Here is a 20,528-nt window from a genome sequence, read left to right on the forward strand (position 1 = left end):
TCTCTCTTTTACCAATGCATTTCCAAGGGTTTTTTTAACTGGAAAAAAGCTAGTGTAACCTTGCCTTTTTACAAGCAACTAGCCCCTGCCTTAATGTTGCTTTTAGAAGTGCAAATCAAGTCAGAGCACTTAAAACCTGCTTGCTCAGTTCTGAAGCAATGTGCTCCTTTTTCGTAGAAGTTGGAAACAGCAATTTGCTGTTCACTTGACCGCAAGAATTTTTTCCTTACTACTTAAAAACCTTTGAGAAATTACATCAAGTAGTTATACCAACATCCACACCAAAGCGTAGTGTCCACGAAAAAACATCTCTCCTCCTTTAACGAGAAGTGACTTTCTCTTTAAAGAACCAGTACAGAGTCAACCCTACTGTACTGATTTCACCTAAGCCTCCCCACCCGGCCCAAGTTATACTCTGGGAAGGGCAAATACAAAAACTGGGAGAAGGGACACCCACACACCCAAAATCAAACAAATAAAAAACCATCCCCCCAAAAAATACCCAAAACAAACCACACATGCAAGTAAAAGTTAATAAAGAAGCAAGAGGATTTTTTAAGACAGATGCATACATTTTCAGGTCTGTAGAAGTAAAGCAGAGAGAAAATAGTTTTGTGTGCACAGGTTTGGGTTTTTTTAATATCATCTACAAAATACATTCCTGGGACACCATTTAAAAATAGACCCTAAGCATGAATCCAACTGGGAATCCTGCCAAGGAAACTGGAGAGAGATGCAAACCAGCATGGTTTATATTAAGGAAATCTATAAACCAAAGTTTTCATTTGGTATCATTTCTGGCAGCAAATAAGGGCAAAACTTAATCTTCTCATGGATCAGCTGAAAATTATTTTAGTTTTCTTTTTCCTGAGCTTCTTCCTTTAGGCAAAGAGCTCATCTGTGCCATTACTATAAATTATCATAATGATTTAGAATCTAGTCATTTGTAATCAATCTAAATCACTAATTTAGGACATTTATTTAATAGCTCCCTTAAGTAATTGAAGCTTTAGCACCAAGAACTGCCTTTAGCGGCCAAAACTGTAAAACATGGCAGAGGGACTGAAAACAGATGACTCGAAGTGTAACAGTACCTTTTAGTCTCACCTGCTGGTATCACTCCAAGAGGAACCGGTGCTCTGACAGGCGCTGGTATATAGTCTGTGTCTTTTCCAGCATCTATCTGGGCTTTAAGTAGTAGACCATGAGCAACTTCACTGACAGATCCATCTCCACCGACACAAACTACCCTGTTACACAACAAAAGTGCCAAACAGTTCAAAATAAACTCTTCCATAGCTCAGCAAACAAGTGGAAGGCAGCTATCTCACACTATCTACGTAATATTTCACGTAGCTAAAAACCATTCTTTAAGAACAGGCTAAGACTTCACTGTCAGACCAGTGAATATTGACTAAGAAGTATCCTTACTTCTGCATTCTCCTGAGTAGAAGTAAATGTATTTAACAATTTACGAAGTATTTCTTGCTTATCACACGTTATGCACGTGAACCAACCAGATGGAATAGTTACGCACACGCTCAAGTGCCTCAGTGGAAAAGTTCTTTAAATCCTTCATTGCTGAGCCACACAAGCATTCCAAAGCTCTTTAATTGCCCTTATAACAACAACTCACCAAATATTGCAATAAAATTTAAAATACTTCAAAACAGCTAAATCCACACCCTATGCAGGCAGTTGAGGGATTTAGCAAGATGTAAAACCCTAGTGCCAGCAATCCTTTGCATGAAGGTACTTAATCACTGCTTCTGGAACATGTAATTAAACTCCCACCTGCTGTGGCTATACAGAGGAAAGCATTTGTCTGTTACAGCAAACATCGTCTCTCTTTTTCTCAGTTTTTGTTTATTTAAGTAACTTTTAAACTGGTTCTCCAAATTAGTAATGTTTGAAAGTTAAATGTTTTTAAGGAAAGCCATTTTAAGGATGAAAATAGTAATAGTACACTCCAACCATTTACAATATAAATGTCAGATTTACTTCAGGAGGCACTTACTTAAAATAGATTTTTTTTCATATATATGTATATAAATGCAGTTGTGAAACTATGTCCAATAACTCAACCAGATAAAACTGGTAAGGTCCTTATAAGAAAATACTCATGTTATTAAATGTTTAAATTAAACTTATCTCGGTTCCTTTAACATTTTCCTTCAGTTCCTATTATTATTTCCTAGCTATTTTTAGAAATGTTTCCTCTACCTAGCTGAACACTGTCCACATAAAAAAAAAGGTATATGTCAAAAGTTTGGAGTACATTTTCTTCCTGGTCATGACTGGGAGTCGTCTTCTGTCTTTTGCCTCATTTCTGCATTCAGATTGGTTTATTCCTAGGCTTGAAAGTTTCTGCCACAGCAGCAAAAAGGTTAATCTTTGTAGTCTGATAAACTGTACACTTGGAAGGAGTTATGTGGATTGTCTTCTGGCTATTAAAGCTTTCAAAAACAGATTTATTTTCTTCTCATTTTAAGGGGCTGTGTTGGCTGTTATTGGAATCATGAAGAGTCCAAGGAATAACATAAAAATGCTGCTAGCTTTGTATTTTATTAATTTAGCATTAATCATCAAGAGTTGCCTTTTTGGCTGGAAATAGAGATTCCATCAGGGACAAGGGATTCCAAAGCTAATCAGTGAGAAAATGCTACGCAATAGGAATAGAAAGTCTTGAGCAAACAGATTTGACTAAGACCTTGAAGAAGGCTTCTTAGAGGAAAAAACATCTGTCTAACCATCATCAGACACAAGTTTCTTAATCAACTATTCACTAAAGTCTGACTAACGCAGGCTACTCTAAGTAATATCCATAATACCTTTAGGATTAGGGAAGAAACACATGGATGTATAATGTGCATGTCTGTCACTGTACAAACAAGAAAATGCAGCTGAAATAGCAGCATCACATATGCACTCTCTATTTGTCATCAAGGCTTGGCCCCAAGGCAGCAAAAAAAAAAAAAAGCACACTGCCAAATTGGCTTGCTAAATTTCCAGCACTGGTAAGAAAGAAAAGTGGATAACTAAAAAGGTAGAGCACGTGAGATACATTACATATGCCCATGATCTTGCCAAACAGTGGGAATCGGAGAAAGCAGAGAAAATAAACTGTAAACCGAAACAAAACAGCTCTGAAGGAATTAAAACACAGCCGTATTGCTTACGGAAAGCACTGAGATACAAACTTACAATTTCCTACTGCAAATCATAAGCTTCAATTCACTCCCTATGCTGTTCAGCGTGTATGTAAGGAACTGTAACAATTCTTAGACAGAAATTTGAGATCAGAGATTTTATGTTGCTCTAATGCTTACCTACTGTCATGAATAAAGGAACAGTTGCGTCTTGTCCTTTCTACATTTTTAGTTGAATTAGCTATCAGACGACCTGACATCGGCAACACTTGAAAAGCACAAGCTGAGTTAGAGCGGCAGACGGATGCGTGCAGGCACAGCCTTCAGCCCAGACCGAACCCACCTCCTGTCGCTCCCCAGCTCCGGCAAGGCTGATCACGTCTCCGTGAACTCTGCCACGTAGAAATAGCACCAAAACTACCTTACCTCTTACCACCCCACACAGTGCCTTTAAAAGGATGTGTAGAAGTGCTATTCTATTTTCTAAGCAGGGAACTGAGTGACAGATACAGCGTCTGGCTCGAACAAAACTGGATGGGAAACCAGGGCAAACCAGGAAAGCGCTGAAACCTGCTAAGTCACTAGCAATGCTGCCCAAGGGACAAGTAAAACCTCTCAAGACTTGATGGGCACAGTGAAAAGACATTACGTCAGGTGGCTGCTAGAATTGCTAAAAACCTGTTTTTTCATCAGTAGGACAATTTCATTATTGTAGAGTTAATTTTCAATTCAAACCAGACTCCATTCGCTTTCTGGCTTAATTTTCAATAAATCAAAATTTTCATTGAAATTTTGTTTGGGAAAGATTGAGGTGGTTTTGGGGCCCTCTAAGATTTTTACATCTATGGCAAAAATTCTTAGGCTAGACAGCAACGGAGAAGTCACAAAGGATACAGGAACATAAAAGTATGCCATAAGCCTTTGAACTGTTAGAAAAAGAAATCCCCAATTTCAAATATTCTCTTCCACCCACTTCTTAAGAACAACTCTAAAGAGAAGGGAGGATTACTGATGTTTTGTAGCTTTCTTTTTCAAAGTATCAGACCTTTAGCCTAGTATGAATTCTGACCTCAGTCTATCAGTCTCTGTAGAAAGCATCCTAAATCAGCTATTTAACAAGATATTTTTCTCTATTATGTGTTATTGAACAAGTATACAGATGGAGGCCAGGCTATTTGAGAAGTTATAAACTCGCTTTTCAAACACTTCAGAAATTTTATTTTCGCTCATAAACTCTGACAGTAAAAGCTACTCAATTTCCGCATTAAAAAAAAAAAAAACCAACACTTAAAAGACCTAACTTAGAAAGGACAGGGTTCTTTTCACCTCAGAAATCCTAGCATCCTATTGACTTAAGGGTTATTTTCTTCCAGCTTCTTCTGTTCCTATTTCCCCTTGGTTCTGGCTACTAGAGAAAAGTCTTACAGGAGAAGTACTCCAGTGACTCTTCCCAATGTTCAAAGATGAAACAACTCAAATACAACTCAGAGTCGAAGGGGTTTGTGCAGGAAGATACCATCCAGGCTTTTTCTGTGTCTTCATATCTGCTCCCCAGGACAAACTGGTTCCCCAGCTAGCACCATAAAAGGCATGTCTTAATAGGGAAGAAATTATCCTCAGATGTATTTTCTTGCTTAACTCTGTGAGTTTCTAGAACTAAGAGGAAATTATTAGACTATAAAGCACTGTTTAAGCCTTCGTATATGGCTCATTGCATATTCCAGTAAGAGTTGTAAGAATGCTGTAAGACTTCCACAGTACACAAAAATATCATTTTATATTATTAAAGCTTAGAATTGAATGATTAATGTAAAAATACCAGATTGCAGGATTAATCCACATAGTAAGGTCTTTTAAAATGATTGAACAAGGATCTTCACTCCAGACTTTAAGTAAGTTTGAATATTTTTTTTAAATGGAAAACACATTCAAGTTACTGTTAGATAAAATATTCTCCGTAAGAATCATTTGAATGGATAGATTGAAATGCAAGGCACTTGTGTCATTCTTGCAAATACAGAGACTGAGGCTTTCATGAGGCATATTTAAGAAAGCTTTGTTTATTTAACATCATTTTTGCATCTAAAATATGTATCTATTGTCAGTAAGTAATAAAAAAACCAAAGCATCCAATGCGAATTGGTTTTCTCATGGTTCATATATATGTGAAACAGTAACTCATTATTTACTAGCATATTTTTGTATGTAATACAAATAAAAACTAATGTGATGAGGTTTGCTAACATTCATTGTCACTAACCAACTTACCCATCAAATGCCTGGAGTTCACATTCTTTAAGTACTGAGAGCGCATGTCCTTCATATTCGGTTACTGTGGAAAATAACATTAATTATAAGATGATTATACAGTTTTAAAAAGTTTTTCTTATTTTTTGCCTTTCTAATATAATAAACACACAGTAATTCAGTTCAGATTATTTTTTTAAACTATTAAATGCATTAAAATTATGAGAAGGTATATTTTACAGTAACACTAGCTAAAAGGCAAGACACATTAAAACTCATCTGCCAGACACATGACTATTGTATTTAATTTCACAGAATTAGAGGAGATGTTTGTTGCATCAAAATGTAAGTTTTAGCATTGACACAGTTGGTAAACTTCAGGAAAATGTAAGCGTATCCTCAGTTAAGACTGAATTATTTCAGTATCAGTCAAAGTTAATTGTCTTTGTGTTAGTATATGCAAATTGCTAAATCAAAAGTATGAGGAGTTGAACACAGAAGTATGATATCCAGCCAAATACCAGTGGCAACAGAATGTAACACACAGAGGAAGGTGGCACAAGTATACACCAGAGTTCGTAGCCTCTGGAGGAAATGAATCTGTCACTCTGCATTGATGTCTCTGTGTTTGCTGATACCCTATATAGTACTGTAAATGCCAGTGAAGACAGGATAAACTGGCATACTACAGATGGCACAAAGCATCATAACTACATTTAGCATTTTCTAGGCCAGCCTTGCCAGAAGAGACAGCCCAGCTGCAGCCACCCATCAAAGATTTTTGCTGACTGACATGACACTTGCAGATGGATTTTTTGTGTAAGAATGTGCATCATTATATGCAAAATTACATTAATCTTTCATGCTTGTCTGTCCCTGGTGCTACCATAGTTCAAGGCTTTCCTCCAGTGTTTCTAAACACTGTTAAAATTATTAGTCTTGGTGTCTAAAACAATCAGTCCGTATCTGTACCTGTTATAACAGCATTTCTACAGACCATTCAAATGCTGCTTACAATAACTGAAAACACCTCTCACTCTCCCTGTACTATACACACACATGCACACAGAATGGGAATCCTCCTGTCTTTTTAAAAAAAAAAAAAAAAAAAAGAAATCAAAATCAAAGTGATAACATTTCTATGCTTCTTAAGAAACAATTGTGTATCAGTACATAATTTTAAAATCTCCCAACCAGTATTAGCAAAGTTCTAGCACTTGGTGTATTGAAAATTCTTAATTAAAAACTAGACCTATTTTGATGATAACAAAAGGCAGAGAAATACCATTTTGCTACAGAAACACCTATAACTAAAACAGCTTTCAGGAATCATTTACAGAATTTACTTTCATGCACGTCCTCTTCTGGAAAATCAAAGCACAGTATTTAAACTAACATACCCAGTTTGGCTTTTACCACTGATAAATATTCTTCTATCATTATCTGCAGATTGCGAAAAAAGTGACCAATAAAAATGCATCATGTAGAAAGGTTCACATATTTTACCATTACTTTACTGTGAAAGAAACTCTTCCCACAAAAACATACAGTTGGTTACTAGGGTACATGCCTTTTTAAATGAACATTATGACATTTAGAAGGTTACGAGTACAGTCTAATTAAAATGGTATGGTAAATTAGGTAATATTTTGTAAAAGCAAACATGCTCAGTGGTTTCCTAATGTAATGTATGTAACTTATGTGTATTATTACAACATTAATTCACTCAAAGAACAAGAACATGAAAATAAGGAGGACTCGTGTCTACAGAGACATCAATAAAGGCAGTAAAAATGACTAGTGTTAGCCAGATTGACGGGGACTCCACCCTCTTTGCAACTAATAGCTTAAATTTGGAAATTACACAGGACTACTGCAGGCTTAACACTTGGGATAGTTCCAATAAATTTAAAAGTGGATGAGAGAACAACAGAAGTACACAGCATCTATTTTGAAACACTCTTACAAAAAGTAATGAAAAAATTAAGTTCGCAGTAAAAACTTGATTAAAACATATAAAAAAGTGACCAACAGGAAAAAAAAACTTGAAAAAATTCAACACAGACATAAAAAGACCACATCATCTAAAAAAAGGTTTTTCACAGGTTTAAAAACCTCCAGATGGCCACATTACAGTCATTCTGATACCTGGGAAAACTCTAGATGTTTGAAAGTTTGTTTTTTTTCTAATCCAGGGGAAACAGCAAAAAAAACCCAAACCATCACACAACAAAATCTGGTAAGAGGAAAATAGCTTTACTCACAGTTTGAGAAGGCTTCACATTACATATTTTGCAAAAATGCTATTACAAAAATATTATTTAATACTTTTTTCAACCACTTGTAATGCATAATTGAGAAAGTTCTCCTTTTTTAGAGACATTTTATTCCAAAGCTCTAAATATTAGAATCTATTAAGCCCAAATAATTATCAGAAACAGCGTAGCTGATGTGAAGAGGGTCACACATGCTGCAAAACACTAACACAGTGCCACACAGACAACAACAAACTAAGGGTTCAGCCCCCACTTACAGAAAAAGCAACATCCAATTAGTTCAAACCGTGAAAGCATGGGACATTTCCATGACACACAGAAACACTGGCACCCATGTCACAGACTAATGTCAGTAGGATTAAAACTGCTAATGATAACAAGATTAACTGGTGTTAACACTGGAGGAAAAAATAATATTAATGTTATTTACTTTATAATAAATTTAAACCAATGCTATTTGTCCAGTTGTCAATCACACTTTTCTTTTGTGATTCTGCCTTAAAAAAAAAAGGAGGGAAGCGGGGAGAGGGGCAGGAAGGATGACACTATCAGTTTTGCCTAAACATCCAGCTTGTAATTGTACATAAACAGAAGCAAAAAGTCAAAACTAGGAAGTGAGACAAGCTAGGAGTCTGTTGGTATTGCCTTTACTTATTTTTCTTCAGTACATGTATGATTTTGCAACATTCTAATATACCTCTAAAATACTAGCTCCAGTTACCATGATTTGCCAGCACTTCTAGGTATCCTAAATATGGAGTGAGCTTCTGCTGAACTGGATTTTTAAGAGTCACCATTCTCCTAACAGCCATATCCCAGCCGCAGCACTCCAGCTAGCCAAGCTTTAAGACTGTATGAAGACCAGTATTGCTTAGCCTTAGCTACAGTACTGTTTCAGTTTAAATTTGCTTATTCCCACTTTCTACAGCATTGAGCGCTCCAGAAATGTTTTTACTGCCATGTAACTGAAATAACCTGAAAAAAAAACAACCAACATAACACAACCCACCCTTTACAACCTGTTAATTTCATTGACAGTAATACATTTGCAGCATGCAAGTTAATTTGGCAAAATAAGAAAACCCTTATTTAAAGATAATTGGAGAAAGTAAATGCTACTTGAGAACTCACTCACATACATGCCTTTTGGCTGCTGTATAGCCTTAGAATACCACTACTCGAAACCTCTTTAAAAAAAGTTTATTCCAAGAGAAGTTACAATGAAAAAGCAGCTCTGGCAAGCTTGGTTGTGCAGGAACCAAAACACAAAATAGCAATAGAACAGCCAACTACAAAACACAAAACTGCACGAGAGCAGCTCTGTCTTTCACAGCACTCCACCGTCAAAGTGATGGGCTGGCGAGTATTTTGGTAACCTGCAAGTCTTGCGTACGCACTGGAAGTCACTTCAGAGATTCCAATTTGATTTAAGATTTTTGTGTACAATTAATTTTAAGCTTTAAATATGTGTATGTGAAAGGACTAAAAGTAAACTATCTTCCGTGTAAAAATTGTACAAAAGCCTTTGACTTTCTAGTACCTAACACACCTTGTTACACCACTACATATGGAAATCCCGGTCATGTTTCTTAAAAGCAGTAACACCGAGAGGCATGCTCCAGCTTCCCAAAATCCCAAACTATTTTGGGAGAAAAAATCCAGTTCAATATACTTCAAATAAGGCACTTGGGTTTATTATAAGATGGGACCAGTGGACAGGACTTTCATTCAGCATCCCCCACACACATATGCATATTTTTTTTAATGCATAGTTCTTAATGATTTCCTTCTCTACTGGCATTTAAAACTGTGATGCAGTTTTCTCATTTTGCCTGTAGGAGGAGTGTTAGGCAGCTAATAAACACAATAGTATTGGGACATTAACAAGATAACCTTATTTTACAGATAAGCCATTAGACATTTATCAGGCTAAAATCAGAAGTTTCTTTTCAAAACTTAAAAGAAAAAAAATTAAAATTTTAATTGTTTTTTATTCAATTAGGAAAAATATTCTAAAATCACTACAAATTATAATCATGGCTTATATTAAATTCTATTAATTAATGTATAAAACTATTGATATAGATTTGGCTTATTAGTTCCACTTTAGGATTCCAGGTAACATTACATATCTAAATCTAATCTTATACAGTATAATGATAATGCTGCCTTTAACAGAGTTTAACAAACGAGGTTACGTTCGCAGTAAAGTTAAAATAAATACTAAGCAGTGGTAAGGAGGAAAAAAAGTAATTTTCTTTAAATAGTCACTTAAAGTAAAACGTAATTTAACATTATAACAGTTAGCCATCTCTCGCTAAGGTTTACACAACAAAACTTTTTAAGTATGACTAAACAAGGCTATGTTCAATATCTAAGGAGACAGCATTATCATTGATCTGTTTACACTATCATCTGTGTCTTGCAGGTGAAAAATATCTCTGTGAGAATCAGAACGTACATAAAGCTGTTGGCATTGCCTGGCCAATTAAAGGAAGTTAATTATTAATAGAAATTATCACTACAGAATTCTAACCCAGATTCAATTTTTTTCACATGTTCTCATGCATCCTTAATCTTCAGAGGATTTTACTTTAAATTGCAGGCTAAATAACTGAAACATACATGGATACAGATAATAAAATTAGCATGATAAATCTCATACAAACACATTGCACTATTACATTCTTATTAATTAGATTTGCTCAGGATGATTTGTGGCCTGCAACCTGAACTGGTCAGGACTGCACAAGAAGTTTAAGGGGCAACTGTAGGATGAGCTTGCTGTATTATAATTCATTTAAGATTCAACCAATTCTTTTGCAAACCTATTATAATAGTCATAGGGAAAAGTCTTTTTGGTGTTAACATCTCTTGCACCAGAGTTTACACTCCACATGGGTATGAAATGCATAACCAAAAAATAGCAGTGTATTAAAGGGAATTTTAATACTATGGATATAAAATTATTTGGAACAGGAAATACTAGTATTATTTCTCTGTAAAGTTGGGTGGTTTCTGGGACCAGATTTGATGCAGCCTATGTTTCAGTCTCTTCACAGAAGGTGGCAGAAGTAACAATCAGATCAATAACATTTTACTGCTTTAAGAAAATTTGGTTTTTCACCTGTTCACTTTCTTATAAAAAGTGAATCATATGAAACAATCAAAGACCAGATCCATGACATAAAGCAGAATCTGGGGCCTTAAATCCAAACCTGCTATTGGGAACCCATTGTGGGGCAGAAGGCAGCATCATTGCAACATTAAAACTGGACATTCATGTCCTCCAGACACCGAGTTGTGCCCGTTTGCCGTGTGAGAACTGCCCTTGTCATCACAGAACTTAATCACTTAGGCTTCCAGGTCATCCCTGAAACTGAGTCAGAATCCAGAAATAATGTGTCCTTCAGATAAGCCTCTCATGATGTCAGGCCAATAGATGTTCTCGGAAGAGAAGCAATATTTAAGGGCATGTGTTTGTCAGAATACACGCATACACAGGACTGACAGACATTAAATGCTTGTTTATTTTTTATACAATGCTTGTTGCGAAAGTATGCGAACTACAACATAGCCATGAATAGCTATAGGGTGCAAACTATCAAATAAAAGAACTACTAAAACATTTTTTGATGAAATAAAAACATATTGCATTGTTTTAACTACAGATCCAAATGCATGACTTGCAGGCAAAGCCAGTAAGGTTTAGCAATACATTCAAATTGTCTTGCATGCTTAAGTACTAGTTTCACGAAGGATTAAACTATGCTTTTGAAGCAACTTACCTGTGACATCAGTTTTGATGTCAGCAAGTTTGAAGAGAGGTGCCACTTGTTCATAATAAACATGAGTGGCCTCTCTTCTGTGGCTGCTTGGATTAACAAACACTTTTAAGGATTTTGGTCTATTTGGAAAACCTAAAAAAGAAAACACAAAACATGTAAGATGAGACACAGCTATGTCTACAGCTTAAATGAGTTTTTAATATTATAGCCATTAACGTACTTTAACAGGATAACTAAATTAGAGTCTAAAAAAGGTCTCAATTTCTCCTTAGATATGTGCTACTTCTCTTAAAATCACAGTACTGATTACGTTTGTGTGTACAGCTAATAAACAGTAGAAATTAATCACTTACTAACCAAAACATTGTAGGAACCAGGAAAAAAAGTGCATGTCATAATCTAGTTAAACCTTGATACAGGAGCAGGGTGAATGTGGAGAAGTTATAAGATATGGTGACAAGAAATATCAAATGTACCCTTTTTGGAATTTAATACGAAACACTCCCAGTAGGCATACAGCAATAACATCAAACAACCTAATACTACAATCCAATACTTTTGTTTTCTGAGACTGCAAATCACACAGTGCCAAGGAAATTCCTTCACCTTGAAAGAGGTCAGAAGAAATACAAAGAAACAGGAAACTTGGTAACATCATTCAGAAATCTAAGAATTATTGTTAATTTTATTTTTTAAAAAGTGCTATTCAGGTCTCTCAAGTAACAAATACTGAGCAAGCAACACTGAGAAACTGTTATGCAAACAGTAGCATGTCTTGCACATTGATCCCACAAAGTAATTTTATTATTTAGAATGTGTTTTTTCTGTTGAACAGCAAATAATTGCTACAAAAGCAATAACATGACTTTAAGTTGTCTTTTCCAGAATTCCTACGATTACCATGATTCATCAAGGTTAGTTTGCTACAAACAGCAGGTGGTGGCATGCAATACTGCTCTAGCTATGGTAGTTACTTAAAATACAATTTGAACAACTTTGTGTTCAATTAATTTATTTATAAACTCCACATTTTCTTTTAGTATTAGGCTAGGCTACCACTTTCTTAGCTAAATGAAAGGTAGAAGACCTGGCAAGTATGCTGTTTTCAACATTCAAGAACAAAATTAGTAATAGGCCACAATTCCAAAAGAAACTAAGTGTGAAAACATGTTTTCCTGCCCCACATAGAGTATTACTTCAATATTTACAGCCATGTGTACCTTCAAATTATCAGCTGAGACATCCTGAAGCTGTTCCCTACTTACTCGATCTCAACAACTGCACAGGAGCAATTCCTCTGAGAAATTATAGCTAAATGCTCTTTCAGCACCAAAGGGGAATGTATTCCTTAAAATCAAAACATTGCAATTATAAAAGTCTCATGGATTATTTTTTCACTTATTTAAATACGTCACAGAATCTGGAAATGAAAACAGTGCTTTATCCATCTTATGTTAGTAGATGTTAGAAGGATTCTTAAAGATACTGAAGGAAATTACTGGATCAGTTTGCTGCTATAACCTGAAAACATAAATAAAAACAAGACTTCTAATCATATTTATGGCAAAATGTTACACACAGTGACATGTCACTGCACGTCAAATTAATGGTGAATCCTGAATGCCTTCAGGAATAGTACGTGTATTATTAAGTGTCTCCTTCTTAGAGATAAAAGGAAAATAGGGAACTTGGGGAAGAGAGCAGATGTGCTGGAGGGCAGGGCTGCCACCCACAAGGACCTTGATTAGCTACAAGAAAGGTTTGACAGAAGCTTCAAGATATTCAATAAAGACAAACATGAAGTCCAGCACCTGGCCCAGCAAAACCCTACCGGCTCAGGCTGAGGACTGACCAACTATGCAGAACCTCTCTCTGGAGCATCCTGCAGTTGCCGATGGACGAGGAGTTGAACACGAGTAAACAGGGTGCCAGTGATGCCATGAAGGCCAACTACATACTGTGTTGCATTAACAAGATGACAAACAGTAGTTCAAAGGATGTGATTATGTCCTTGGACTCAAAATCTTTTGGGCCAAAATCCCAAAAACTGTACCCATCCGAGGCCTCCCCCAGCACCAGACTGATCAAGTGGAGTGAGCCCAACAGAGAACTGTGACTTCAGCAGGGGGCTGGAACAAGCCACAGAGGTAGCCAGCTGCCTGCAACAAGTATTGACCTAAATGCTGTCCCTAGTACCTGCTGTGGGACTAACCAAGACTACCAAGACAGGCTTCTTCCAGGTGCAAGGACAACAAGGCAATGGACACGAGCTGCAGCAGGGTATGTCCCAACTGGAAATGTAACACACAAAGCAGAGGGAAGGAGAGTACAGAGTTTGTAGAAGTAGAAAAGGCGATGAAGTGTCATAAATTCTATTACCCAGGCAGTGCAAGTTACAATGCATTTTCTGTTATTGTTAAACCATCATCAGGAGGAAGCTGAAGGAAAAAAAAAATGTAAAAGGCAAACAGATATATCACTTTGAGTTTTATATATAAAACTCAGAAACAGTTTAATCCCAAGTGGCAATACAAAGTTTTAAATAAAGCATAAGAAAGCAAAGAAAACATAAAATCACAGAATGGTTTGGGTTGGAAGGGACCTTAAAGATCCCCTAGTTCCACCCCCCCTGCCATGGGCAGGGACACCTTCCACTAGACCAGGTTACTCAAAGCCTCATCCAGCCTGGCCTTGAAGACATCCAGGGATGGGGCATCCACAACATCTCTGGGCAACCTGTTCCAGTACCTCACCACCCTCTCTGTGAAGAATTTCTTCAGAAATACAGACTTACCGATTGGTGGGAAAAAATTCTTAGATTTTTAGACTTTTAAGGAATCATAATTGAATTTTTGTTTCTTTTTTTAACAAAATACCAAGAATTCATTCACTGAATGATTCTCAAACAGGAACTGTATTTATGATTATATATTAGGCTATCATTGAAAAGTTGATCAGAGTTAATACATAAATCCTAGTGAAATTTTCAACAACTAAATGAATTCACAGGATAAAAGTGTTATTATCTTTATGACTACTTGAATGTCAATTTAATTTTTTTAAAAGGTAAACTATTTTATTTATAGACATAGGTATCACAAACAAGGCATTTGAGCAGCAATACGGTACACTACTGCTGTGGCTTTGTTTGTGCCAAATGATTGCCAACTGACATGAATGGGTGATCACAACAAAAATTACTATTTATCATTCCCAGCATGCACTGGACATGTTATAACACATCAAACAACTGAGTTTAATGAAAGAATATCCTGTAACAGTCAAAGATGAAACTTTCCCACAAGTATATAGATCAACTTCTTTAAAAGTTTTCTTAAATAATAATAGTCTTTTAATGTTCTTTAAACAACACCTATAAGAATGACTCAATCTCATTTACCACAATCTGCAACTGATTTCAGTCTGACAGCCTTTGGGTATTCTCCTAACTGGTATGCTATGCTGTTATTGTTTTCTGTGGCTGCTCCATTTGAAATGAACCAGCAGCCTAAAACAGGAAGGCCAACTGTTCCTCTAGTACTAACAAATGTGCTAATATGCACTAGTTTAAACTTGATCTATCAAGTGAATCAGTGAACCATGAAGGGTGGTGGGTCAATCAGGGTGTTCTGAAAACAAAGGCTCATAGGGCAGCAGAGACGCTACGCTCACACGTACATCTGTGCCGCTTTCGGTTCTTAGCTTTATGAAAATGGGGTTATGTTACAAAAGTTAAGAGCCTGGAATCATGTCATTCTTGCATACATTTATAAATACCTTACACAACAGTAAGAATATTATACATGAGGAAAACCAATAATATGAGACAGATTTGTTAATGTAACTATGGAGACACTACTGTTAATATTAACTAAGCAAAGTTAATGTTTAACATTAATGGTTTAATTAAAACTTCATGCATGAAGTTTCAGACATTCATATCAAATCCCAGTGTGAGATATACAGAATAACAGATAAAAATAAAATGCACTTAATGCATTTTTTTTGCTACTTCATCATTTATTCTTGTTTCAAACCAACTGTTAATAGGTCTTATCTTGGTCAAACCGTTAGTAAGTCTTATCTTGCTCAAATCAACAGTTACTAAGTCTTATCTTCCTAATAAAAAAAGATAAACATTGATAATTATGCATTTTCTCTCACTTCTGGGCCTTAGTCCTTTAAGAAACACTGGGCATTTGCATGCACAGAGGATTTAAAATAAAACAATGAATTCCACTGACTCAGTATGTCCACTGTGCATGCCCATAAGTGCAGCACAAGAAGTTGCGATGTATAAATGGAAATCATGGACAGGCAGGTGTACAACAGATCTGACGTGAGAGCAACAGCACACTACAGTCTAAGCTGCCATTTTCGGTTTTCCACGAGCCAGTCCAGAACCAAGGCTCCATAGGCACATGCCTTAAGATGGCAGTGATTATCTTATATCAGTTTAACAAATATGTGATACACAGAAGATCAGTTTTCCTGAGCAAGCTCTTCATACCTAGCTGGCAGCATCTGAACAGCCGCAACATTATAGGGAAAATAATAGGTTATTTAAAAGTAGGAAGATGGTAGTACATGTGTTTTGTTAACCTGTCTCTCACACACAGAAAGCCATAGTAGCAGTCACTGTAACAAAATTCTAAACAATTATATTATATCTCTGTGCTCACAAGATGACAGGCTTCATAAGAAGTTACACCTTAAGTTAGATCTTACTTTGAAGTAGTCTTAACACAAAGTCAAAGCAACAGAGGATACTCACCATGAAGACAGTAAGAATAAACGGGAAAAAACCATGCAAGAAACATTTGTGTCAGACACAAGGCAAGCTGTGTACATGGAATTTCAGAAAAAAATGAAATCTTCACTAGAACATGTCTCCAGAAAAAAACTTTAGCTTGTATCATCACTGGTAAACCTGATATTGTTGTTAATTAATGTGTACTCATAAAAATCCAAAACCCCAAACAGGAAGATAAACAAATAGAAATTGCATTTATCTTCAAATATCACACAGCTTTTAGTAATATTTAGCCATTTTGACAAATGAAAGTACATGTTTACTGACAGCCATATCCAAAAATATATACACTGTACTTGGGTAAGACACCTGCTTTTAATTTGTTCCAGCCTAGAAGCAGTAAAAACTCTTGAAGTAAACGCAGCAGTTAATGAAAATTTGCTTTGGGATCAGACAGATTAGAAAAAAGACAGGCACTTAAATTTTTGCTATTTTAGAGGGACGAAATTTTAACTTCATCCTGCAGTTCATGAGGAAACCAAAAAGAAGTCAATTTGAGTTCATTAACAAAGAAATCCCCAGCACTATTCTGAAAACAAGCTGCAGCAAAAGCTACGGAAATTCATCAGTTTCAAGCACAGATATATCAACGTTCCTTTTGAGATTTCAGTTACTGAGGAACCAGCAGAACTTACCTGCATTTTATACTTCTAGTCCAGCCTTGAACCCCACTGGGGCCTTCCTACCAATGTTTGCTACATTTTAAATCACAATACTTATTTCTGAATTATACCATTACTACAGCATCACTGTTTGAAATACAGACAACGTGTCTCTGCCACACTGAATGCAGAAATGCTCTGGTTTTTTGCTGATTTTCTGGACAGAACGGCAGTTTGAGTATCTAATCAGAATTCAAAACATAACAGTGTGAAAACTTCTATTGTGATTACAGAACATAAAACAATATATACATTAGTAAATGATATTTTGGGTGTTGTGCTTGGTTATTTTTACCCTCTGAGTTCCGATTATTCTTGAAGCAAAAAAGAAAGGACAAAAATGTAATGAGATCAAGAAAAATCTGCAAAAAGTTTGAGCTTCTGGAGAAAGACTGAATCTGAGGAAGAACCAGAAACAGCAACATTGCACAGAATGCTTTTTTCAGGTTCAGGTGGCTTCCAATTACAAAGCTATAAAACAAGACACTGCACCTCGAAGTCAAGGCAACCTGAGCAAGAGATACCGCAGCTTTTTTTCTGTGAACATATGGTATCACTGCTCCTGATGGATGGAGGGTAATCTGGGAACAAAACAGACATTTGCTCCTTATGCAAATGTCCTTGCCTTTATGGGTAGCTGGAGATCTTCAAGAATCTTGGCACTTCTGCAGATTTAGATATTTTGTGATAGTCTCTCAAAAAAGGGCAAGGGAAGGCACTTTTTAATACACGTTTTTATTTGGAAAATCCAAAGCCTATTTTAAGCAAATGATCTAAGAATGCACTGTTAACAACTCACATTATTTTACTTTCTCCAGTATCTGCTTCCGACATAGTCGCTTTACTAGAAAAACACTATAAATCGCTGCTGAAAGTGTTGTTACTAACACTACAGATGTGTAAGATTTGAATTCTGTAATCTGGCTCGGTATTGACAATTTAGCTGGAGTTTTAATAGTCTATTACAAGATGGATTGTTTTTCTTCTGTAATAAACAAACTCATTTGCTATAGTCTGTAAACAGACACATATTTTGGAGTTACATCAGAGCTGGGGGGTGGGTGTTGTTTTGGTTCTTTAAATCAAAAGTGCGCTATATTCTGTCTTTCCAACATTGATGGTATTCAAATACCGTCAAATGCTCTGGGTTTTTTTTCTTCTTCCCCTAAATGGTGAATATTTTCTTCAAAAATTTAATATAGCTTCCATGAAAAAAATGCAACTATCACAGGTCAAACAAAGCATCCTAAAACTGGCATTAGCCCAGACAAACACACAGAAAGATATTTTTAAAATAAAGATCTGCCTCTCATCACTAGCTAGTATCAATATATTTTGTATAAAATTATACAGTAATAGTCCTACAGAACCTTAAGAGCACTTCCACCCGTGATTTTATGAAGAGGAAAGCCTCTCCCATTAGTGTCTTAAAGAATCTGTGGGTCTCATGTGGGAGGTTCTAAACAGTCACTGGAAGTCCCTAAAGAGTTCCCACAATTGTAACAACTGTAGTACCATCAGATATGCTGCAATTCCGAGTGAAAACATCAACAATATACTTTTTTTTCTTCAAGAAAGATTTCCCAGAAGACCCTTCAGTCAGAATACACTAAGCTATTTATTTTCAAGTAGTCTCCAAAACACTTTCAAAAAGTAGCACCAATTTGTTTAATTTTTGCAGATGCATTAGTCAGTTGTACTGTCCTAATTTTACACTTCACCATGTGAAACTCTAGTAGTAAGCAAAATTTTTATGCAATAACTTTCATATCTTTGTGTCTTAATTTCCACAGGCAAAATATTTTTCTAAACTTCACTTAACCTTACATATTGTCAACAGAAACAGGTCTGAAATAATAATTACACCAACCCCAAATAAGTGCTTACCATTCAAAATTTCCTTTAGATGTCTAAACCACAAATGACAATGATCTTCACTGAAGTTATTTAAATGGATGGCACAGTCTGTTAGTTTATTTTCTTCTTTATTCAAGCATTTAAAAATTGTGATACCCAACAAAGTGCCACCTTTTTTCTGTCCTACAAAACGACGGCGTTTCAGTTTTACTGAAAATACATCTTTCATTTCAACAATCTCCTCCTGAGTCTGTAAAACCATACTGGAATCACCTGTAGGGGGAGGGGAAGAAAAAGAAAGTGTTTTCAATATGATCAGGAGTAATGTCTAAAAACAAAATAGTGTTATGGCTTCACCTCTAACTTCGTTTGTTGCATCTGCTCATGCCTATATTGAAACTTATTGCGTACCATTTGCATTAGTCACTGGTCTTACACTTTAGCAACTTCGTTATTTAGGTCAGGTATCCAGCTATACAAATAGCACAATTTCAAAAGAGGCTATTTAATCCCTTTCCAGACGTTCAAAACAACTGAATAAAATTGCAGGCTCTAAGAAGAGTGAATCACTTTCTGTGCATGTGTTCGCATTCAAAGAGAAAGTTTTTCGTTGAATTTTCCTCAACCATAGCTCTGGGAGATCAGAAAGTAGGACCCAAGCTGAGTATACACCAAATCTATTTTTTCATTTAATACAACTGCTGCCATTTGGGTTTAGACTAGTGACATATCACAAAACAGTTCAGCAAAAATAGAAAAATAAACCAAAAGTGTGCCACCCATCTTATCTTTCATTTTCAATTTATTACTTTACTTTAAACGACAAGTGAAAGAAAAACACTTTCAAAAGTCCTTGTGAGAGTTCAAGACCCTCCCAGAGACCTCTCCCCAGGAGATTTGTGTTAGGCTGGGAAGGCTTTATCGTCTCAGGACTGCTATACATATGGACCCTGTGGCTGCAGACACAGTCACTTCAATTACACTAGTTCCCAATACCTTTTGGAGATGTATCAACTGAACGACTATGGTACAGGCTTCTCCTTTTTCTGCCCTCTTGAGCTGTAACACACCTGATTCCTCAAAGTCAAATACACAGACTGAAGGAAAAACGTCACCGTTCCTGAAGGTGGAAGATACTCTAGACACAAAAAGTCTCCCTACTTTCACTGTAATTACAGCAAATCCAATATACTAGACCAATAAAGGTGTCTCTGCAGCCCAAGGCAAAAAAAGCTAGAAAGCCAGATACCTTTTCCAAATCTAGCCACAGCGCAGTCAAGCGGTTTCTCATAAAAAAGCCGTAACAGATTCTGTGTGATGAATGTTTGCTACATGCTGTACTGAAGTGCCAGGGAGAAGCTGCAAAAGACTATTTTAACTGTCTTCCTGGAGATGGACAGCAGTGCAGGCATGGGAATACAAAATCAAGTATCACCTATTTCATTACACCACACACACACAGCCTGGGGACCCTTATAAACTGTAGGAATACTGAACCATACAAAAGCATTATCCTTAAGTTTTAAACTGTAGAGGAAATACTGAAGTAGGTAGTAGGATTAGGATAGCCAATTTTCACTAAAGTTGAAAAGAAATCTGCATAAAAGTCCTTAGGCATATTCTGTAATTTTTATCTTTTATTTTTACTGAAAAGAAGATCATCACAAATTCAGTAAAATTTTATAAAACAATTCAGATTAAGAAAATTCAAATGAGCTATTTAAAAAATACTCCCA

The 20,528-nt window shown here is 36.1% G+C and overlaps 1 protein-coding gene across 1 annotated transcript in view; it reads right to left on the minus strand.

The window, feature by feature from the left end:
- CERKL (ceramide kinase-like) overlaps window positions 1-19,065 on the minus strand; it is a gene marked incomplete at its 5' end in the record, with an annotated part of 32,183 nt that extends 13,118 nt beyond the window's left edge. Inside the window, 4 exons of the mRNA XM_010149142.1 lie at window positions 1,108-1,250; window positions 5,418-5,481; window positions 11,461-11,592; window positions 18,823-19,065. Coding sequence (XP_010147444.1) covers window positions 1,108-1,250; window positions 5,418-5,481; window positions 11,461-11,592; window positions 18,823-19,065 — 582 coding nt within the window. The remainder of the gene's footprint in view (window positions 1-1,107; window positions 1,251-5,417; window positions 5,482-11,460; window positions 11,593-18,822) is intronic.
- Window positions 19,066-20,528: the final 1,463 nt, after the last annotated feature.

Source organism: Eurypyga helias, unplaced genomic scaffold, assembly GCF_000690775.1.
Source record: "Eurypyga helias isolate BGI_N326 unplaced genomic scaffold, ASM69077v1 scaffold42543, whole genome shotgun sequence".
In the NCBI taxonomy this organism is placed as follows: domain Eukaryota; kingdom Metazoa; phylum Chordata; class Aves; order Eurypygiformes; family Eurypygidae; genus Eurypyga; species Eurypyga helias.